This window comes from Heliconius melpomene, chromosome 1 (genome assembly GCF_056956725.1).
Source record: "Heliconius melpomene rosina isolate 202511_hmr_F chromosome 1, ASM5695672v1, whole genome shotgun sequence".
Taxonomy (NCBI): domain Eukaryota; kingdom Metazoa; phylum Arthropoda; class Insecta; order Lepidoptera; family Nymphalidae; genus Heliconius; species Heliconius melpomene.
Genome location: NC_140389.1, coordinates 16,447,365 through 16,470,699, shown reverse-complemented (window position 1 = coordinate 16,470,699; position 23,335 = coordinate 16,447,365). Strand labels below are relative to the sequence as shown.

The window sequence follows — 23,335 nt, the reverse complement described above, 5'->3', positions numbered from 1 at the left end:
TGTGCTTGTGTACTACCTTTGGTCAATATTGAATGACCCTGACAAGCACAGAAGCAAACCTCATTTACGCTGACAGTGACAACTGACAAGTGACAAGGGACAAATAAATATTTGTCTAAGTTTGAAAACGTGCAATTTTTCATGATTATTCTCAATTTCCACTTACTCATAAGTGTTTACTTAGAAATTATTAGCTTATAAGGTAATTATAAACATGAAGATAACGAGATATAAGAAAGTTCAAAAATACCTTAAATTTTATTACAATAATTACGGTTTTCACCAGCCGTATCAAGTATTGATCGACGGAACTTTCTGCTTTTCAGCTTTTAAAGTGAGTTATGTTTAAATTTCAGGTTACCTAGTTTCGATTACTGCTCGAAGTATTTCAGATATAGAAATATATAAAAAACACATACTCATTTTAGTAAAATATGGATAGTAAATACCGTCGCAACGGTAGACTTATAGATATAGTCGATGAAGAATGGAAGGCTGAAAAACTACCTGACGAAGATATTCAGGTGCCCCAAGAAGAATTACCAGATCCTGAAGCAGATAGCGCCGACTCTCATTTGTCATTAAAGGAACAAAGTATGAGATGGCAGGAGAATTTTCCAGAACCAGCGAGCAGTAATCTAGACTAGGTACCTTTTTATAATTTATGAGAAGTAGTAATGAGATTATCTATTATTAAATTACAACTTTATTTATATTTATAATTTTAGGAACATATCAACATAAGGGACCAGCTGTCCAAATATCTCAATGGACACGTTAAGCTCCTGACAACTAGATGTATAATAATAGAAACAGAAAAAATTGCAAAGAAGACACACGGGGCCCTTACAATATTAAAACAATTTGGTATTCATGAATGTGACCACAAAGAACCCATTTCTGGGGCCCAGTGTATTAAATCTATGGTTGGTAAGAAAAACGATAAACATTATATATTGGCAACGCAAGATAGAGATTTACAGGAAAAGATGAGATTAAAAGCTGGAGTCCCACTTTTGTATTTACACAATAAATCTCCTACACTGGAAAAACCTTCAACAGCCAGTTCCAATAAAGCCGGTTCTACATTAGAAACTAATCAATTCATGTTCATAAGTAAAACTCAAGATGAATCATTAAAGAATATGAAAAAAGTTCTTGGTGTAGAAGATGAGGTTGAAGAACCAAAAGTTGTAAAGAAAAAGAAAAAGTCTAAAAATCCTAATCCATTGTCATGTAAAAAAAAGAAGAGAAAACCAGAGGTCAATAAAAAGAAGCAAAATGGTTTAATTGAAGGAAAAGTCAGGAAAAGAAAAAAATCTAAACCTACTTTAGTGCAGGTTTCTGTTGAGAAATAAAATATTCATTTGCTGTTAGTACTTTATTTATATTAAGTTTATTTCTATTCTTACAAAATAGAGGGTCTTATATACCATTGATTATTTACTTCAAATTGTATTATATAATTTTTAAATTATACTGAGCCGTCATGGCCCTATGGCATAGGGCAAGGGTCTGATTATAAATGGGAAGATTGTGGCTATGGTGTTTTGTCACTCTATATACAATGCCTTAGAAATCAATAGAAAATAGAGGATGGCAATATTTTAATAGAATTATGACACATATATATATATAATAAGGGATCTTAAAAACAATCCTATTAACTGTTTTCAAGGCTTTCTATAAAAAAAAATATGCAACTAACATTAATTTATTTTAGAAACATGCAAATTTTAACTTTATAAGGGGAATTAATCAATCCTACACTCTTGTTTATTGTCCAAGGGGTCCTTGCCAATTGAGCCATGCCTTCTTATCAAGTTATACCAAAATTCTAACATGCCTGTACAATATATTACACTACTATATTTACTATCTATTGAATGTAATGCAGGATAGCTGCTAGCTGTAATAATTAAATTACACCATTGACTTTGAAACGAGCAACTGTTGAGTTTTTTGCTGGCTCTTCTCAGCAGAACTGCCTTCCGATCCATTGATAGCTTTTTGCTTATATGTTTATTTAAAAATTCAAAAGTGCTTATAATAGTCTATTTGAATTATGAAGATTTTGAATTTGAATATATTTTTTGTAGGCAACTCAGTTTACAAAAAGTTTTTTAGATTAAGATGAGATTTTTAAGCCTTTCCTTTGAAAGGCCAAACAAATTTTAATCGGTGAACACCAAATGTATGAATATGTATTAATGGCAAATTGTTCATATAAATAGTGTGGAAATGGGACAATATGTCATAGCATTCTTCAGGATTAAAGAGTTCTTGTCCATCGGGGGAATCCTGAAAATGATAATAAAAAATATTTTTTTCTATTTGTTTATGAATAGTTTAAAAAATTATATACTAAATTAATGTTATAAGTATATTAGAGGTAATTGTGGAGCAGGAGCACAAACATGTGACGATTGTGGGTGCGCTACCCACTCGTGGAAATGAATTATTTAATATTTTTATCTCCTCGCTCAGCTGGTAACGAGGCGCGGCGCGGCGTTGAGTTTTGCCTCTCAACACGCAGTGCCTCCCAAATTCAGTATGAGAGCGTTTTAATGGGAGCAAAGTGCCTTAACACTAGGTTCCCTCTGCCTACCCTCCTATGTGCGGGATACTGGCGACGCTAGAAAAACCTGAGTAGAGATAGAATCCACAAACATCGCGTTTATAGTTAAACAGTGTCTGACTCCGGCACGAAGTAGATAATTATAGTTCGACTTTAGGGTCGCAGATTAGATAATAAATTTAAGTAGGTATTATTACAAAATATTATAAAATAACTTTCGAAATAAGTAATAACTTCTTTTAATCTAAAACAATACCTCTATAGTATGGCGTATCATAATTTCTTTGAAAAATTTCCAAACAGCAATCGGTGGCAGCCAATAATAGAATTTAAAATACAAATGAGTAGTAAAATATATAGTCAAAAGACAGGCCAGTTTATAAGCAGGGAAATCTCTTTGTGCTGCGTAATCCATACATTCTATTAACAAACTTATTAAAAAGTCTCGTTCCGAAATATTGAAATTATGTACTATTTTCTTAATAACGAGATATTTACCTAAAAGTAAGAAAATTAATAAAAGTACAGGTATTTATTTCAGTCTGTCGTGGCGCAGGACCACATGTGGTGTTACAAGTTATGGGATTAATTTCCACTAGAGGAAATGCAATATGCAATATTTTAATTTTCCTCGCTAAAAAAAGCGCGCCATTTAGTTTCGCCTCTCTACACGCAATGCCTCCAGAATTCGATGGACATAGGAGAACAGAATTGCCTTAATGTGAACAGAAAGTTTTAAGCCTAGATTCCCAGGTTCCCTCTTCCTACCCAGCCATATGCGGGACACAACTTAAAGCTAAAATATAATTAAGTCAAAATCAGTAAAATTACGTAAATATTTCTTTAAGCTGTCCTCAGTAACTGCAGCTGCAACCATCACCACTACTTCGTCCTCAGTTACAAGGTTATCCAGTAACAAGCAAGGGCGTCTCTCCTTCTCCGGCTTCCTGAATGGAGGAGCCTGATTCTCTTTTAAAGAATGAAAATATGATGGAGCGGAAATTTGTACTGTTAATAGCTCTTCCGATGGTAAAGTATCGATCGGTGCTGATTTTGCTTTGTCACGAATAGGATTTACATTTAGATTATCATTTTCAATGTCCTCAGAATCTATATCACAGACTCCTGATTCACACATTTTGGTGAAATTTAGATTGAGGCGATAATTGTAATTATAATATTTCCTTAATCAGTTGTCACTAGTGTCATTCACTATTTATTTTTTACATTCAAACCTCAATAGTAAGATAATAAAGCCAGGTTTCCATCGTGAAAGAGAAGAAAGCGTGTATGCTAATGTTTAGGCGGAACGGATTCCTTTTAAATAAATTAGGTGTTTACATTTCCACCAACAAAACGATTTGTCAGCTTCACGTTGTATCCCGCACACAGCAGGGTAGGCAGAGCGAAGATAATGTTAAGACACTCCGTTCCCCATTTCCCGCCGAATTCCGGAGGCATTGCGTGTTGAATGGTGGAACTCAACGCCGCACTTTTGCCTCGATACAAGAGCGAAGAAACGGAAATATAAATTTAAGCAAATATTTCGTTTCCTCGAGTGGGGAACTCACAACCGTCGCGTTACAGTCACACCCTAGTGCCTCTGCGCCACGACGGCATCACGAAGATTTGTATTTTGTAATTACTTTGCTTCGCTCCGTAGAATTGAGCGAGTTCATTTCAACTGATTCTGCTCCCTCGATCCTGATTGGTGTTGTTGGTTGATGTTGATTGGTGGAAATACAAGCATACAGCTTACTCTTGCGATTTTACTAGACTATTTAATGGGCCAAGCCGGAGGATACCGGGCTTTCATTAAGATCAGTTCCAAATTATAACATTAAAGTAAAACGATATATAGAAAGTTGCAAAAAATTATGTCAAAACACTTCTTTTATCTTTTTTTCTTATCGAATCGAATATTATTACGAAATAAATACTTAAAGTAGAAATATAAAAACTAAGACAGTGTTGAGCAAAGCTATGTTAATTTTTTAAATATTTTTATTGTATCCATAACACTAAAATGGATTCATATTTACAAAATTTTATTACATTTAGTGTACAGTGTGTTTTGAAAACGATATATTTAATTAAGCAATTAGCGATCCCGCTTTCGTTGGTAGTTTGGTTCACGTCTTTCAGGTGTACCGCCTTCAAATTTCTCTTTGGAGCCGTTTTTGGTTTCCAAATCAAAATTATCCCAATAACGTCGGCCCAAGTCTTTCTGTTCTTTATCTGTATGATTCGAGTCATCCTCGATATTCTCTTTATCCTTTTGTGGTCCTTTATCCCGCTTTTTATTTTTACTACTTTTTTTAGGTTTCCTTTCATACGAACTTTCACTGTCAGTAGTGTCTGAATCTGATTCTTCTTTATTTTTTCGTTTTTCCTTATTTTTACTCTTCGATTTTATTTGATTTACTTTTGAGTTTTTTTCGTTTTTCTTGCCCCGTCGTCGGCTTTTTGTGTCTTCCTCGTCACTGCTTTGCAATTTTTTCTCTGGACTGCTATCTTTATCTTTACGGCGATTCTTCTCATCATTTTTGTCATTTTTATTTTTAGAAATTCTATTTCTATCATTTTCTTCATCATTGATCTCTTGATTTCTAAGCTTATTTCTATCGTATTCTTTACGACCGCTTCGTCTGTCGTCATCATTTTGTTTCGAAATAACACGACTTCTAGAATCTTCCATGTTATTGTAATCGTTATGTCTATTTCTTTCATCTGGTCGCCTTGATCTGGTATCTTCTCTTTCACGACCTCTAGGATTATCGTCCTTTTTTCTAGAGTCTCCTTTATCAAGTCTATCTCGACTGTTTGGCTCATTTTTTCGTTCTTTATCATTTCTTTCTTTTCTATCGCGGTCATCACGGCTTCTCTCTGAATTTTCAACATTATCACGGTTTCTTCGATTATCTTCATATCTAGAATCTTGTCTCCCATTATTTTTGTCTTGGTTTCTTCTGGTATATTCGCTATTACTTTCATTTCTCTTCTCACGGGGATCTTGTTCTCTGTCACAACGTTTATCTCTGATTTGTTGATCCCTGTTATAACGATTACGATCGTAATCTCTCTCATCATTCTTCCTTCGATCGTCTTCTCTATTTCTGTCATCTCGTCTATCGTCGTTTCTCCTTCTTGAATGTTCATCATCACGTTCATCGCGCCTTCTGCTCGTGCTTTCTTCGTCTCTTATTCTTTTATCATTATCCAAATGTCTTCTATAATTCTCAACTTCCATTTCTCTTTGATTTCCTCTTCGATCATCTCGTGGGTTCCTTTCAAACCGTTCAATCTCGATTTGTTGATCGTTATTATATCTACGTTTGTCATCATTTCTAAAATCTTGTCTGGGTCTTCTAAAATTGTCAGTATCTTTAGACCTGGCATTAGGTCTGTCTGTCTGTGACTCGAATCCGCTGTCTTTGCCGTATGTTTCAAAGAAACCGTCGTGCCCCCACCGCTCATTTACTTGAGGCCTTTTATTCTCCTCTGCAGGTTCAGGGGTTTCAGCTTTTGAGTCCTTCTTCTTCTTTTTCTTTTCTTTTTTCTTTTTTTCTTGCTCTGAATCTGAAATAAAATTAGCTTATTAAGATTTATATAAAATATTTGCTTTTTTTCTTTACTAATTTCCCACATGTAGGATGGGAGAGAGGAACTAGTGTTAAGACACTCCATTCTCCATCCTCTGCTCAATCTTAAGAAGACACGCGTTAAGTGGCTGAATCCACATGCGCTTATCTTGTTATACGAAAGAAAGTAAAAAGAAAAAAAAAAAATGCCATAAATTGGAATCAATCCCTCTAGCATCGCGCCGATAATTGATATTAATAATTTTCATACTAAATAATTTTCACTAAAACATAATTTGCTTATTTCTTATAAAAAAAATTAAAATATTCATTGTGAAATGTATTAGCCCAATGCTTACATGTTACATTAAGTTTGCCTTGCTTGCCTTGCCAGAAGGGGAACACAAACAAAATTAAATACAATCCGTTTCTGGCTTGTTTATATAACAATCAATAAAACATTACAGCACCTGAGCTTGAATCACTGGAGTCACTGGATGAAGAGGAGGAGCTGTCTGAACTTGAACTGGAATCCGAGTCCAGCTTTATCTCGGTTATTTGTGGCGCGACATTCTGAAATATGATTTATAATATAATGCCTTTGAGGCCAGTTGTGGCGTAGGGGCACAAGCGTGTGGCTCTTAACGTGATAGGTTGTAAGTTCGATCGCCAGTCAAGGAAATGACACATTTAATATTTTTATTTCTTCTCTCAGTTGTGGAGAGAAAGTGCAGCGTTAAATTTTGCTATGCACCATACAATGCCTCCACAATTGAGCAGAAACCCACTTTTCGCAGTGTCTTCATAGTAGGCTCTGCCCTTAGAATACAGAAGAGCTGAATAAAAAATATAGTCTATGGTCTACAAGTTGTGGCTGGCCAAAAGAAAAATAGCTAAATGGATTTGATTTTAGTATGTTTTTTTATTTTCTGTTTTAAATCCACAATAAGCCGCAACACTATAATGTCAATTTCTGTCTGAACTGTGGGAACATTAAGATAACCATGGGGCATTTGTCGTAGTATGGATAACATTGTTTCATATTTTGATACATGCTTATGATTTTGCTCTTGCCTCACAGGATTTCGTAGACGTAGGGACGGTAAAATTAAGCTTCACAAGGTGAATTTGGCACAAAACATTAGTGTGGCATCGGTCATAAAACATATATGAACCCAATTTCCATTATATATAGAATATTTCTTAGTCACTTCCACAATTCTTTTTTTAAACAAAAAATATGCTAAAATAATACCTTAGGCATCTGTTTTAAATGTTCTCGCAGTTCATCAGTGAGTCCTCCAAGACCAATGGATGTGAAGAAATTAATAGAGAACCTTGTGTTCTTAGGATTATCTCTAGGAAATATTCCAGAAAAGGCCTCCTGCAAAGTGCTGAAAAAAAGAAAGTATTGTAAGATCTTTGATTTTCACTATTATAACACCATACCACCACACAACCAGAACATGACAAACACATTACAGTTGGCTGTAGTCATGGAAAGACTGAGGTGTCATACATGTGTGAAGTGCAGGTTTGAAAATCCACACATCGTGATTAAGGAAAATAATGAGGATGTGTGGATAGCTTATATTTCTAGAATGATTTGAGAATGCCGAAACATCTTAATTTCAATAGAGAGGATGTAACTTTCTACCCCATACCATACCAGAGGGCAAGATACAGTCAGCTCATTCTGCTAGGATCCAGGGCAGTATGTATGGCAATTCAAATTGTTGTCAGTAGTGAGATATAATATTTATGTCAACTGATAGACATATCCACCTCAGTCTACCCGGTGACTATGGACTACTGTAAAGTGTTAAAAAAATGTGGATTTCCTAATATATATAGTGCTAAATATATAAAATTAATATGGTTAAATAGATTCATTAGATAGTATTGGTTATTCTTTTATGGAAAAGAAAATAACATCCATTTGTTCTGTGTATTACCAGGAGAGATACAGATGTGTTTCTGTTTTAATTGTATTAGGCTTTTATAAAGTAGTTAAAATTGTAGTTTCGTTTAAAGTGGTGATGACAAAAATACTCTCTATATAACATGTTATGTGTACTTACGGGTCCTTTAGACGATCATTCAACTTCTTCAAACCCATATATTCTGCAAGCTCTTGGAATAAAATCTTAATGTAAATCCTACTTGAGCTAGTAGTGTCTTCTTCATTCAGCTTAACACATTCTAAAGCTTCCCAACTTATAGAATCAGTAAACAACAGATGTGCAAAGAACTTGCTCACATTTCTGAGACGATTTGTGTCTAATCTGTGAGCAGTGGAATATGAGTCTTTGAATATTTCCTCAAATGGACCTATATATATTCTATTTATGTTACAAAAACGTTGTGCTAATAAACCATAGAATTTCTCATAAGTTCTTTGTTCTGCACAACAGTCTAAAAACATATGACATAGTTCAATTTCTTGACCCGGCTTAAGTTGCATTTTCATCAACTTATGGGCACATTCTTCAAAATCTAAACTTGAATTTATAGTAAGGTAGATGGTCCTCCTCAAAGCAACAAGATTAGTTTCTGTATTATCAATAATAGTAACTGCTTTTTCTTTTTCCTCCTCCTCTTCTTCTTCAGATTCTTCACTCCCCGATTCTCCAGAACCATCTTCTTCTCCTGATTCAGCATCAGATCCTAGAATTTCTTTGCTTAGTCCTTTGTATTTTTGTTCATTTTCCTCATATTTCTCATCAAACTTGAATACATCTGAAATTTTAAATATTTAACGTCAGTGTTATTCTAACCTTACCCTTAACTATACAAAGCATTTCTAGTTTATCTAAAGATGGTAAATTTTATTTAGCTTTATGTTGTATCCTGCACATAGCAGGGTATATAAATGGAACCATTTTACAAAAACCAAAGCAATCAGTGATGGTAAATGAACACTGCCACCCACAACCCCATGTAATGCCAAAGGAACTACAGGTGCATTGCTGGCCTTTAAAACTTAGTGTTAGCACACTCAGTTCCTTAAAAGACACTTTTGTTCTCCATTTTTTCTAAATCATATATTTCTTAAAGTAAAAATTCTTCACTAGCTAGGTCTATCGCACATACATATAATACTGAATATGGAAAATACATATTGAATTGAGCTGAACTCCATATCCCAATTTCTCTTACAGTCAATTCATTTCCCTAAGTTGGAAATGAATTGACTACAATTAATCTTATTAACAATTAAATCATAACTGTGCCACAATGGTCTTAAATTATATGTAGAATAACATAAAAATTAAATAACAAAATAAGAATAGTATATATATACTCAGGATATCTTGTGCATCAGTAGCATCATCTAACATTAAAAGATGAGTGAACTGCTCTTCTTCAGGAACTAATTCCAACTCTTCAATTACTGCTGGGTGGTCTTTAAAACCATCTTTCCACACTTGGAACATAACCTCAATCATATACTGCACTCTTTTGTCTAATTGTCCTTCATGTAAAATATTTCTTAACATCTCAAATATTGCATTTACACCTTTAGATGACACTTCTGTTAATTTCTGACCACATTCTTTTAAAAATGCAATGGCTACTTCTACTGAATCATCTGTAGGAGTCTCTACCAGTAATGTTAGTAGCTCCAAAGCAAGAATCTCGTGAGCTACCTTTTGGTTAACAAGATGGGCTATAAAAGATGCGGATGAAATACAAATGGACTTGTCATTCCTCTTAAAACCTCTTTTAAATTGAATTACCAATCTCTTTAAGAGTAATTCACCAATATTCGGAAATCGTGAATTTACCGCCGAGACAAGAGCTGCATACACATTAGTGAATGTAGGTGAGGCTGCTTGAGCCTGAATAACAGATCGACACAGTAAACCTCGACCTCGGACAATATTCTCTTTTAGAAGCTCTTTGATAATAATACCGATGTTGCCAACGTTAATCTTATTGATGTGTCCATGTATAGATTTTTTTAACGCTTCCCAAGCGAGTCTTTGGTAAGCTACAGAGGATTTGTCAGTAATTTGGGCCTGCATCAATCGCAGCCTAGCCGGTGGTATATAAGCACCACCAGTCCTAGTATTTAACATATCAGTTTCCTTCACTTTTCGCGGTGGTGGCTCTGGTCTGCTTTCAACATCTTTTGGCGCGTCATCACGACGTTTATCTTGTTTGGCTGGAACATTTGGTGATTTAGACCTAGAATGTCTCCTTTTCCGTCTTGAATCCCTATCAATTTTTTTATTGGGTGATTTAGATCTTGAACGACGCTTTTTTTGCCTTCTTTCTTTTCTATAATCGTCACTATCATCGTGTTTGTCTTTTTTACGTTTATTATCCCTATCTTTATCCATATCACTACAGAATACGAAACTCTTATAAAATAACTACGCTTTTGTTTAAAAATCACAATGAATATAATTGCAATATATTTAAAATCTAATAGATAAACTATAGAGAATTTCAGTAAATGAGAAAAACACTACAACAATGTGCAGCCATTTTAGCTTTGACAAATGACAATTATATGACTGACAGAAGTGTTAACGTGAAAGTTCATAGATAAAAATGTTTAAAGATGCGTTCAAGTAAATTTTCTTTCATAACTATTATCATAATCATCGTTATTTGGCGAAGTGATTAGTGCTCAACTGGCACGCTCGAAACGCCATAAATTAAGAACTGAACTGAACTTATTATCATTATAACCGCTTCTTCAAAGTTAAATTTTTTCATAGACAAAACTGCTATAGAAACGTTTACTTCAATTTCTTTTGTATAAATATCATCATCATCAAATGATGATAATATACTTAGGAGACTTCTGTGCTACAAATGTCAACTGTCAAATATAGTACTGCAATGTGTCAAAGTCACTGTCAATGTCTTCCGCTCCCGCTCTTTTCATTTTGTTATTAAGTTACTAATTTTAGCGGGAAGACATATTTGGCCCTCATATACTTGAGGTTACACGTGTTGTAGTCGATGTGATTTGTTACTAGGTTGTTAATAGATAATTACTAGCGACCCCCTTGCGGCTTCGCCCGCTTTTACTACTGGATTATTCATATAATGTATGTTTGCAAAGCACTTAAGATAATGTGAAAATTAACTAAACTCTAATGCAACCCGCATTTTCGTAGTTTCAATAAGGATTTTCCAATTGTTTTACACAGCAAGGATGTTTTTAGTAGGTACCGTAATTTTAAATCTGTGCTACTAATCTTTTCAAGTACTTATTAAAATATTTTTAAATGACTATTTTCAGATAGTTAAATGACTATTTTTAAACGGAAGAAATTATAAACAAAAGCCTACCTACTAATAACTACTACAAAAATATGAAACCAAATATATCGCGCTGAAATAATACATTCAACTCCAATTATCCAATGTCAACAATTAGATGCGTTTTTCTCTAAAAGTATTCGCAATTTCGAAATTGAGTAAAAAGCAAATTTTATCTTCGTTTAACGTAGAAAATTAATAAAGTATTTTAAAGGATAAGGATTAATACCATTATGGAAAAATAAAAAAAATATTGAAATTACTATTTTTAGACAGAAATATGATCACTACACGTTATTCTTAAAAGATAAAAATATGCTGTCGCGGACTTTTTTGTAGATCTTATTAAGAGGAACAATACTCCAGTACATTATTTTCATGTAGTACTTACCATTAAAGCAGCGCATGCGCGAAAGTGTCTCAACGGGTAGGACTTTAGACACATTTATCGTATTTATGTTAATTTACATAAAAATTTACAAATAATAAACTATATATAAACCTTCCCTGAGAAATACTCGACCTAATGGTGAAAACCGCATAAAAATCCGTTGGGTGGTTTAGAAGAAGAAGAGTTAGAAAGTTCAGACAGACACGAAAAGCGACTTTGTTTTATAAGATATAGGATATAGGATTAGCAAGTTATAAAGTAATTTAAATGTTTTAATTAATAAATATTGTGAATTGGTTAAAAGAGCTGCTATAATTAACACTGAGTAAATACCTACATGTGTTTTCGAATGTTGTTGGTGTTTTATATAAGTTTCATGTTATATAAACTTCAATTTATAGTTATTTTGATTTTTAATAAATAAGATTGTATTTGTAACATTAGTGTTGTGTAGTTTTCTTTTGATATTTCACTTCTGAAACCTAATTTCAGAAGTGGGATACCTATCTAAGCCCATCAGGCCAGATCCTTGTACCTTATAATTTTGTTATTTTTGTGAAAGCGAATAAAACACCAGTTTCATCATTTCTCTTCTTAAATGATTTATTGCCTATATAGAAATACAGTGTTAGATATGGGTGATGCTGGAAGTAAATCACAAAACAAATCACGTCGACCGGACACGACACGTGGTCGCGGTTAGCGAGATAGGTTAAGTCATTTGAAAGCCATGTTATGGGACTCGAGCGCTAAGGGTGTCTCGAGCGCTCGCGCTGGTGCTTTCATGGTGCTGTTGCAGGACATTCATGCCGCCGCCGTGCCGCTATGAGGTGCTTCTGCTCCCACGACAAGTGACGCGTCCCCGCGCGTCTCTTGTACCTCTGCTGGCGATGTGCAACGCTTACCTGAGCGTCTTGGTGTACCTCTGTACGCCCTCAGCTCGCGATGCGCGACGCTTACCTGAGCGTCTTGGTGTGCCTCTGCACGCCCTCAGCTCGCGATGCGCGACGCTTACCTGAGCGTCTTGGTGTGCCTCTGCACGCCCTCAGCTCGCGATGCGCGACGCTTACCTGAGCGTCTTGGTGTGCCTCTGCACGACCTCAGCTCGCGATGCGCGACGCTTTCCTGCGCGTCTTGGTGTGCCTCTGCACGCGCTCAGCTCGCGATGTGCGACGCATTCCTGCGCGTCTTGGTGCGCGTCTGCACACCCTCTGCTCGCAATGTGCGATGCGTCTGCGAGACTGCTTGCGATGCGGTCCCCGCGCGTATCTGCGCGCCACTGCTCTCGATGCGGTTCCCGCGCGTGTCTGCGCGCCTCTGATACTGATGAGCGACGCGTCCCCGCACGTGTATGCGCACTTCTGCTTGCAATGCGCGACGCGTCTCGGTGTGTCTCCAGGTATCTGAGTGCCTCTACTGGTGAGCATTACAATGCATTTCTTTGGAGATTAGACAAACTTGAAAAAGATACACAAAATAATATTTCTTCTCATAATTCAACCTGTCATGCTAGTTTGTTAAAAACAAATTTAAATGATTAACTGTTAGATTTAATACTTTTCCCAAAGGTGCATTATCTGAAAGTATGGCTTCTGATACCTCATCACCTTCTCAATGTACTTCAGGGGTTACCAAGTTAGCCTGTAATCTTTCTGATGCAATAAAATCTTTAAATAGTTGAATAATACAAAACTATTTTATATCAAACTGACTTTGTTATCAATAATATTGAGCTATAGTGTGAGGAGGTGGAGAGGGTTAGAAGTGCTAATAACTGGAATGATTCAGAATGTTTATCACATGACTCTGGGCGCCTTAAGGGTGATGTTCATGGTTGAATGAGTGAGTGAGTGATTACTGGTGATCATAGGTGGTTGATGTTTTATGCAGGCTGATTCTGAAGAGTCCTGCGGTTGTGCTTAGTGTGCTAGAGGAGAGACGGGTGCCAGTTTGCCTAGAGATGATTCTTGTCAATGTATATAGGGCTTAGTGAATTGAATTAGATTCTTGATATATGGCGTTTCGAGCTTGCCAGTTGAGCATAATTCATAGTGACTAAAAAAAAAAAGGAAAGACAAGAGATTCATCATCTTATTAATTATTCATCTTAATAATTGGGCGTCCGTTACACAATTCTTTTAGATTGGAACAATTTTATGGTTGGTGAAGGGGGTGTGAGTAACATTGGATAAGGAAACCTAGAAATGGTAGCAGTATGACTTGTAATCTTTGTTTGTTTTGAAATGTTAGTTGTGTGAGGGAAAATCAATAAACTGTACCTTAGAGGGTGAATAATACTGTTACTTTGTTGGAAGGAAATGGTTTTGTTTCCTTGGCTATTGATGAGCTCTCACTTGGAGGGTGAGTAATACTGTTAATTTGTTGGAAGGAAATGGTTTTGTTTCCTTGGCTATTGATGAGCTCTCGCTTGGAGCCGACTTGATAGTTGTTCTGAGATCTTGCATGCCTGTTCTAGTTATTATAGATGCTGATGTTATTGTATGTAGAATGTGTGTGCTGTTATGTACATTTGACTTAAAGTTGTTTTAAAAAAAAAAGATTTAATCAATTAAAAAGAGATTTGGTAATAATTTAAAACATATTAATTAAAGTCTCAATCATAAAACAAATAGAATTGAGTCACAGTGGAGATAGGAAAATGTGTGGCTGTTAGGAGAGTTTCAGGTAGACTAACTATGTTTTATACTAATGACTTATTAATGCATACATAGTATTGAAGTGATGCAATGCTGCAGATAAGGGTGCAAACCTTGTATATAACTTAGGATTTATTAAATTAAACAAATTAGGATTATTAATATTTTTAATTTATGTGCAATTGCAACAATTGTCTGCTATAAGATTGAAATCAGAATGAGTAGAATTTAATTTAATTGTTGGATTAATTGAACTAATAAATTTTACATAACAAGTAAATATAAAAATTGTAAATTTTATGTTAATAAAACCAAATGTAATATTTTCATGCCTAATGGTAGAATGTATATGGAGACTAAATATTAATAATTAATTAATTACATCTGTAACATATGTTGTAGGTAACATTCTGAGTAAATAAATTCAGCTTCAAAGTTAAAATTCCAGTGTCAAATAAAGTTACATTGAAATCATTGTTATTACAATTAACATGCAATTTAATAGATTTGAATAAATAAAGACCCATCAGTTATTACCTAGTGATTGACAAAAATGTAAATTTCCTAAAATAAAATTTGTCTTACAAATAGTAGGAAGTGAATTAAAAGCCATAACATACATAGACATAATTTCGGTTTCACAAATAGGATTATCGATTACATCAAGTTCATTAAGATTACTACATAAATAATTTTGCTAAGACTAACTTTACAACTATTACTTATATAACTGAGGATAAAATATTTAGACTTACCTCTATTAATAGCTATATAAGTAATTAGCGGAAGGGATTATTGTAGCAAAAGATTTCTGTGTATTACTATTATGAGGTTACAGAGTTTGAATTATTTTGAACAAATTAAAATGGGAAATTGAAACCAGAAGAATGTTTATAGTAAATAATAATTTATCGTTTATGATATAGGAGACAATTTCAGACAACTTAATTAGTGAGGAGTAAACAATGCCTAGGAATTGAAGTGTCCTGGTCTGAAGTGTGAAGTGTGTGTCTGTATTGAATTGTCTGTCAGCACATTCAGCGTTTGGCTACACATTAATGTACCATTTAAGTTATTAGCTGGATTCTCTTATGTACATAATAAATAAATTTTCACATTATTCGATCGCCGATGCCATTAAATGTGCAAACAACGGTAAATATGGGAAAATGCTTATCTTCCATATGGGGTGGGGAAAAGCTTAAAGTACATGAAATTGTCAGCTATCTTGAAGAGAGGAGTGTAGTATGTATGTTGGAGGGTGCAATCCAAAGTGTGTATATGTGTTGATTGTGGGGCACTGAAAGGGTTGAATGTCGGAGGATGCTATCTTCTCCCTTTGATTGATGATCACACACGGATAATTTGGTGGTGGTGGTGGTTACGAATATTTTATGTAAACATGTGTTGAATGTTGTCATATTTTATGTAAACACATATTGAATGTTGTCATGTTTTAGAATATGTTGATGACGTGTTGATAATGCGTTATGATGGGATTCAGTTACTATTAATACTCAAACAAAAAAAACCGATTTTCCCATAAACTTTCGAATATGTTTATTACTTCAACAGAAATTGAACATGTTGGTTGAATTATAAATAGAGGTCAGGTTAGGCCGAGCTTCTATAAGACTGAGGCAATTAATTATTGAGTGGTGGTAGTTAAACCACTTGAGGAGCTCTAACATGGTACAATGGCATGGGGATTAGTAACTGGAAATTTGTACTGCCTTTTTCATTGGTAAGTTATTTTAACTGTATTGCACTAATTCTTGCTTTGTTGTCTAGCACAATTTCTTTCTAAATCATTACATGTTTACATACATACAGACTGACATTTTATTTTTTCTCTTCCTCCATTAATTCTTTTTCTAATTGTTTAATTTTTGTCTGACAACCAAGGTGGGGCTTAGTGTACAATACTGGTGTAATGTGGCAGTTTGTTTATTGAGTTCAATTGGATGTGTGGTCCCTTTGGGCACAGACATGGGGTTGGGTTGGGTGTTTTGACTTTGACTTGTAACAGACGTTTGGTCTGATGAGACATATGGCCTGAGAAATTTTGACGGGTGTGTGGCCCTGAAAGATTTTGTGAAGAGCGTTTGGCTCTGAAGGATGTTTGGTCCTTGCTGACATTGTGGACCATGTGACATTCATGTGGACGTTTGGTCCTTGTGGACCATGTGACGCCCATGTGGACGTTTGGTTCTTGTGGATATTTGGTCAAGGTGGACATTTGGTCCTTGCTGACGTTTGGTCATTGTGGACCATGTGACGTCTATGTGAACGTTTGGTCATTGTGGACCATGTGACGTCTATGTGAACGTTTGGTCATTGTGGACCATGTGACGTCTATGTGAACGTTTGGTCATTGTGGACCATGTGACGTCTATGTGGACGTTTGGTCCTGGCAGACAGAGGGGACGCCTTCTGACTGTTCTGTTCACAGGTTCCAGAGTTTGCTGCACCGGACTGAACATACTTGGATATGAAGATTTTACAGGGTTAAAAATGAGAGCTCTCAAAACTTTTTATTTTTATATCTTTTGTCTGTACATTTTGATTGCCTATCCGTTTATGTTGTAATGTTTAGACATTTATAAACTTAAAATTTTAGATGATGAAGACAGCGAATATGGTACTACTGTAGAATTTTCATCAATACAGCCATGAAACGACGCTGATGACTTTGGGGCTAATCGGGATGCACCAGCATGTGATCAGGCAACTGGATCAGCTACGTCGGGGACGACGCAGGGTCAGAATGGCCGACTTAGGAGACTTCTGTGCTACAAATGTCAACTGTCAAATATAGTACTGCAATGTGTCAAAGTCACTGTCAATGTCTTCCGCTCCCGCTCTTTTCATTTTGTTATTAAGTTACTAATTTTAGCGGGAAGACATATTTGGCCCTCATATACTTGAGGTTACACGTGTTGTAGTCGATGTGATTTGTTACTAGGTTGTTAATAGATAATTATTAGCAAGTTATAAAGTAATTTAAATGTTTTAATTAATAAATATTGTGAATTGGTTAAAAGAGCTGCTATAATTAACACTGAGTAAATACCTATATGTGTTTTCGAATGTTGTTGGTGTTTTATATAAGTTTCATGTTATATAAACTTCAATTTATAGTTATTTTGATTTTTAATAAATAAGATTGTATTTGTAACATTAGTGTTGTGTAGTTTTCTTTTGATATTTCACTTCTGAAACCTAATTATATTGTAATTAACAGCTTTACAGTTAAATGGGGTGGATAGGAACAATTTTCGAATTTAAATTACATTTTAAGAATTCTCTCGATTTTCAATTTCTATATTGAAGCATGAGACAATAGTGGTTTTACATTTACCAACTAGTATTTTTTTAATATTCATTATCGATATTTATAATAAAATTGTAACGCATCGGTGTCTATATATGGATGATATATAAGAAAAAAATATTAGTGGCATTTAATAACGTAGAATAGAATAGAATAGAATAGAATAGAATATACTTTATTGCACACATAAAACAAATATATGGTCGTTGCGCTTGCCAAAAACGCTATGTGTTTTTAGTCAAGTTTTCAGGAGAGACAAAAAACTATCTTATTTATTAAATAATAGCTTTATCAAAAAATTATAAATGCAGTATGGTGACAAAATATATTATGTTTGAACTGAGATACAAGCGAAAATGATAAAATGTACCCTTCATCTGCAATAATTACGCTTCTATCTAAAATTGACCTACCCGACTCTGCTCCCTTCTCATTTAAAACGGTTACTGAGGATGATGTCAGGAAGTATATCAAATCTATTTCCACTAAAGCCATTGGTAGTGACAGTCTAAGTCTCGACATGATCCTTCCTGTGTTGGAAAGCATTATAACAGTGGTCACCCACATATTAAATTTTTCACTGACATGTAATGTTTTTCCAGCTCAGTGGAAAAAGGCCTGTGTCGTTCCTATACCTAAAACTTCCAACCCCACCTGTGTCAGTGAATATCGTCCCATATCTATACTTCCAATCCTGTCCAAGGTCCTTGAGTCCATCGTAAATGATCAACTTTACTCTTTCCTTTCCTCCAATAACCTACTGTGTCCTTACCAATCCGGCTTTCGTCCTTACCACAGCACAGTTACTGCGTTGTTGAATATCACGGAGGACATACGGTGTGCTATGGATAATACCAAGCTCACTGTAATGGTACTTCTGGATTTCAGCAGCGCGTTCAACTCTGTTGATTTTGATATACTTCTAGGCACTCTTTGTGCAGTTAACCTTTCAACCTCAGTTATTGAATGGTTCCACTCTTACCTTTTCGGTCGCCAGCAGTGTGTTAAAGCTAACGATGTTGTATCGACGTGGTTAGAACTCACTGCTGGCGTCCCTCAAGGCGGCGTTCTTTCTCCACTTCTTTTTTCTATATTCATTAATAATATCTCTAAAATCATTTCTTCTCCCTACCATCTGTATGCAGATGATTTGCAGTTATATTGTCATTGCAACTTGAACGAATTACCCAAGGCTATTGCATCCTTAAATAAAGATCTCAGTGCTATAAAATCTTGGGCTGAATCTTTTGGATTGCTAGTTAACCCCAAAAAATCACAAGCAATTATTATTGGCAGTAATAAACTTAGAGTTAAAATAAATTGGGATTCAACGCCAAAAATTCTTTATTCAGGTGTTGAAGTTAAATACCGTAATAAAATTAAAAACTTAGGTCTAACTTTTGACAGTAATATGTCCTGGGCGTCGCATATTAATGACATCAGCAAACGCATACATTTCTCTTTCCATTCTCTTAAGCGTCTCCAATATTTCCTCCCTCATAAATTATGCTAGCGCAATCTCTTCTCTTGCCTATTCTTGACTACGCTGACGTCTGCTATTTAGATGTGACGGAGGAGCTACTTAACAAGCTAGAGCGACTTCAAAACCTCACTATACGCTTTGTCTTTGGTCTACGTAAATACGATCACGTTTCCCAATTTCGAGCTCAGCTTAATTGGCTCCCAATCCGACTTCGCCGAGATATGCACATCCTCTCACTTTTGTTTAAAATCCTTAAATATCAACATTTCCCTTCTTATCTACGCTCCCGCTTTACCGTACTTCCCACTCCTACACGCTCTAGGAGGTCTTGTGTCATACCGATGCTTGATATTCCGAAGAGCAACACCAAATTCCTGCAAAAATCCTTCTCAGTCCATGCCGTATCCTTATGGAACCAACTCCCAAAATCCATCCAGAGAAGCTCATCCATAATCTCCTTTAAATCCAAATTAAAAAAATATTTTCTTGCTTCCCTAAGCACGTAGTTCTTAAACAATTTTTAAGCTTTATTACCGCATTTTCATCTCTAATATATATATTATAATAGTGTATGTATATTTTATATATATATATATATATATATATATATCTATGTATTATATGTATGTGTGTATATGTATGTATTTATGTATATATGTATTATAATAGTTTACTCTTATATATGTACGTATATATATATATATATATATATATATATATATATATATATATATATATATATATATATATATATATATATATATATATATATTAGCTGTATTTTGTTACTAGTATATAATGTTTATTTCTTAAATTGTACTTTGTTTTGCTCGCTACTCACTCATCCACTTCCACTGGTTGACTGGAAGAGATCTCTTATAGAGATAAGTCCACCTTTGTACACTAAATGTCTATATATTGTTTATTATGTATTTTTTTTTAGTGCAATAAAGAATATTATAATTTTTTTTAACCATTTTGATGCACATATCAGAATTGTCTTGTAACCACCATTTCTCACAAGTGAAAAATATGCACATATCAGTTTTGGAAAAGAACATAATCGGATTTATTTAGTGTTATTATGACGATAACAAAAATGTATTAAACTTAAAACAAACATGTAGGTATACTAATGATTAGTAATAAGCGTAAAGATTTGTTGGTTTGGCCCTTTTTTACGTAAAAACGGTTAATCTGATAACGATAAAACAGTATGGTACGTTATATTAGTCCTATGGTTATAACTAATAATAATTAACAAAAAAATGTTTAATAGAAAATTCGAATTCGGTTTATAGATAGACTAAGCCTTTAATGCTTATCCCTTAAATAACTAGGTAAATTTGAAGTAAATAAAAAGCGAATTCAATAAGTATTGCAATAAACTTTATCAAGATAACTAAAACTAAATTTAAGTAACACTGTCGCTTTCGTGCCACACATATGCATGGACGTTACTACAGTACATCTCTTTGCCTCGAACTCGAATATGGATGACCAAGGAATAGCGCCGCGCGCACACCCGTGCCAGAGCTTAATGCCTGAAATTAAGTTCAGCTAAAAAGCTGTTAGGCGAGCTCTGTCTTCTTTGGTCATCCACAAGTCGAGTGGGTCAGATGACATCTCTCCTTTAGTGCTCCTGAGCTGTCACCTGTGCTAATGGGTCTGTTTTGGCACTCTTATTCAATCGGTATAGTTCCAGACTTGTGGAAGAGTGCTCTTATCCAACCGATTTCAAAGAAAGGCAATGGTTCCGATCCATCTAACTACAGGCCTATTGCCACCCCTGCTCTTGACAGTGATGGAGAGCATTCTTTGGCATCAATGGCCAGCTCTTGGTTTAAGTGGAGAATCACTGATTGATTAATGACAGTCAATATGGCTTCCGCCATGGCCGCTCAACCGGTGACCTTCTGGTTTACCTAATCCACCCGTAGGCTACGGCTATTGAAAGCAAGGAATAGGGTCTGGCAGTTAGTTTGGACATGCCGAAGGCCTTCGATCGCGTGTGGCATGAGGCGCTCCTTGTAAAACTTCCATCCTATGGGCTTTCCGAGAATTTATGCAAGGGGATCGCTAGCTTTCTCACTGGTAACTGTCGACGGTTTTTGCTTGGAGTACATGCCCGTGAACGCTGCCCCCCAAGGCCGTGTGCTGTCCTCTACGCTGTTTAATGTGCGTTCCTCTTGTTATGGTATGCTTTTTTTTCTTTGTGTACCTCATATTCTTCTAGTGACAAATTTTCTTTGAATACGGTGCACATGTCAAATTAAACCTTTCTTGGCTTAAATATGGGAACTTTATCAGCTTCCAAATTAATGAAAATAGTACTCTTTATTGTATCCTCCTCATTTTTCTGTCTTCACTTTTTAATCGATTTAAGTGAGGAGGGCGTTATCAATTCGAGTGTATTTTTTTATATTTGTTACCTCAGAACTTTTGACTGGGTCCACGGATTTTGATTATTCTTTGTTTATTTGAAAGCTGGTGCTTCCTGTGTGGTTTTACTTTGATTTGGTCTATTTTTGACAATTTTATCCATTACTTTTGTAACATAAGTCTTAAATTTGCATTAAGTATGTGCGCAGCAAATGGAAGAATAACTCTATATCATGCTAACAGATTTCTATTATTCTTTTTTTATTGGAAAGGATACACTTTAGAGATAGTTTGATGAGAGTTTGGTTGTGTTCTAATTATGAGATCCAGTGGAAGTCGGTTTTTTTTAATTGTTATACTTATTGTGTACTTCAAACATGTGTGTCGTGATGTGCTTGCTCTGCAGTAATGATTAAACTTGAACTTTTGGCAATAAGCCTAAAACCATTCTCACTGGCTTCTTACAGAAGCTGACTTACAAGAAGGATTTCTTGGTTTACTTTCAGGAGATGATTCTGGTTTGGTGGCATACAATTGCTTTATCCATGAATTAAAAGTATCGTTAGTTAAGTGTCTTCTACAATTGTATTAAGTACGCCTTTCCTATAACTCGTTGCTTCGTATTAAAGTCGCGCTTTTTTATTGTTGTATATTTCATCAATATCCATCTCCTTGAAGTTTTCTCCAGCTCATTTATCTAGTATGAAGTGACCAGTTCCGAGTTCGGCTGACTTCCGGCTTACAAATTCTCCAGTAGCTTCATCTAGGTACAAATGAGTCTTATTCTCAACCAATACTATGCTCGCTCTGAATCTGTTATTTCTATCGGCAATGGCTGAGATTTGAGCTCTGCCTCATTATATACCGATAAGGTAGGGCTCGAGTGACGGTTCCCCTTAATGTATAACATTACATAATGTATTACTTTCCTCATCGAATCATTGCTGCTGGGTCATAACTGCACATAACGAATTTGTCATTGCCAAAAATAAAAATTAAGTGCACATATCGGTTTTGTTAAATCGACTTCTAGACGGAAATACTACATATTTGTTTTTGAAGGCTGTGCAGAGTACTATTTTAATGCTATTTATCGAATAAAAAAAAAATCAAAAAAATACACATAACGGTTTTGGCAGGCGCACCGACGATATACAAAGAACAACACAAATAAAATTGAAAGAAAAACACGAATACAAAGGCGGTCTTATTGCTTTAAGCAATCTCTACCAGACAACCTTTGAAACATTACGGATAAATTGTAATGAGGAGAAAGGGGACAACGTCTCAGTACAAATTTTATGAAATATAATTAAATAATATATAATAAAATCAATCAATAATATAAAAATAAACTTACATAAAAGTATAAACGTAAAAGAATCACAAATAATAATAAAAAAATGTCCGTTTGCTTTTGCGTTTGTTGACGCTAATCCCAGAACCGGCTTAATTTAATTGCAGTTTTCAGTATTGTACTGTGGCAACCTTTCCTCAAATTCGATATTTGTCTTATTTCAATTTTCTATCGACTTATAAATAAAAAAATGAAACCATTTTAAAGGATGTTATTTGACAAAATTGCTATAAATAACTGTTTTATCGAATTATATGAAACTTTACATTTCAATGTAAGTACAGATATTGTT

The 23,335-nt window shown here is 34.9% G+C and overlaps 4 protein-coding genes across 4 annotated transcripts; 2 read left to right on the top strand and 2 right to left on the bottom strand.

Annotated features, from left to right (window-relative positions):
• The first annotated feature begins 62 nt into the window (after positions 1-62).
• Positions 63-1,376, top strand: LOC146541776 (anaphase-promoting complex subunit 13). Its single transcript, XM_085192594.1, has 3 exons — positions 63-202; positions 357-647; positions 729-1,376. The coding sequence occupies exon 2, from the start codon at positions 435-437 to the stop codon at positions 645-647; it is 213 nt and encodes a 70-aa protein (XP_085048720.1). The 5' UTR covers positions 63-202; positions 357-434; the 3' UTR covers positions 729-1,376.
• LOC146541775 (rRNA-processing protein UTP23 homolog) lies at positions 200-1,376 on the top strand. The gene is made up of 2 exons (XM_085192528.1): positions 200-334; positions 729-1,376. Exons 1-2 carry the CDS (start codon positions 215-217, stop codon positions 1,356-1,358), a joined length of 750 nt encoding a protein of 249 aa, XP_085048654.1. The 5' UTR covers positions 200-214; the 3' UTR covers positions 1,359-1,376.
• Positions 1,377-2,000: 624 nt separating this feature from the next.
• LOC146541774 (uncharacterized) lies at positions 2,001-3,864 on the bottom strand. The gene is made up of 3 exons (XM_085192540.1): positions 3,410-3,864; positions 2,835-3,076; positions 2,001-2,301 (listed from the first exon to the last, which is right to left on the bottom strand). Exons 1-3 carry the CDS (start codon positions 3,714-3,716, stop codon positions 2,143-2,145), a joined length of 708 nt encoding a protein of 235 aa, XP_085048666.1. The 5' UTR covers positions 3,717-3,864; the 3' UTR covers positions 2,001-2,142.
• Positions 3,865-4,470: 606 nt separating this feature from the next.
• On the bottom strand, positions 4,471-10,668 carry LOC146541773 (uncharacterized). Its single transcript, XM_085192517.1, has 5 exons — positions 9,464-10,668; positions 8,241-8,898; positions 7,415-7,553; positions 6,630-6,732; positions 4,471-6,157 (listed from the first exon to the last, which is right to left on the bottom strand). The coding sequence occupies exons 1-5, from the start codon at positions 10,503-10,505 to the stop codon at positions 4,680-4,682; spliced, it is 3,420 nt and encodes a 1,139-aa protein (XP_085048643.1). The 5' UTR covers positions 10,506-10,668; the 3' UTR covers positions 4,471-4,679.
• Between the last annotated feature and the right edge of the window lie 12,667 nt (positions 10,669-23,335).

What these genes read in the sequence shown, in the direction of transcription:
- LOC146541775 (XM_085192528.1), top strand. Translation starts at nt 215, where the DNA reads ATGAAGATAACGAGATATAAGAAAGTTCAAAAATACCTTAAATTTTAT. An exon ending in TCTGCTTTTCAGCTTTTAAA is followed by an intron (nt 335 to 728) that starts GTGAGTTATGTT and finishes TTATAATTTTAG; the next exon opens with GAACATATCAACATAAGGGA.
- LOC146541773 (XM_085192517.1), bottom strand. Translation starts at nt 10,505, where the DNA reads ATGGATAAAGATAGGGATAATAAACGTAAAAAAGACAAACACGATGAT. An exon ending in TGATGCACAAGATATCCTGA is followed by an intron (nt 8,899 to 9,463) that starts GTATATATATAC and finishes TTAAAATTTCAG; the next exon opens with ATGTATTCAAGTTTGATGAG. An exon ending in CTCCAGTGATTCAAGCTCAG is followed by an intron (nt 6,158 to 6,629) that starts GTGCTGTAATGT and finishes ATTTTATTTCAG; the next exon opens with ATTCAGAGCAAGAAAAAAAG.
- LOC146541776 (XM_085192594.1), top strand. Translation starts at nt 435, where the DNA reads ATGGATAGTAAATACCGTCGCAACGGTAGACTTATAGATATAGTCGAT.
- LOC146541774 (XM_085192540.1), bottom strand. Translation starts at nt 3,716, where the DNA reads ATGTGTGAATCAGGAGTCTGTGATATAGATTCTGAGGACATTGAAAAT. An exon ending in CAGCTTAAAGAAATATTTAC is followed by an intron (nt 3,077 to 3,409) that starts GTAATTTTACTG and finishes TCTTACTTTTAG; the next exon opens with GTAAATATCTCGTTATTAAG. An exon ending in TGATACGCCATACTATAGAG is followed by an intron (nt 2,302 to 2,834) that starts GTATTGTTTTAG and finishes TATCATTTTCAG; the next exon opens with GATTCCCCCGATGGACAAGA.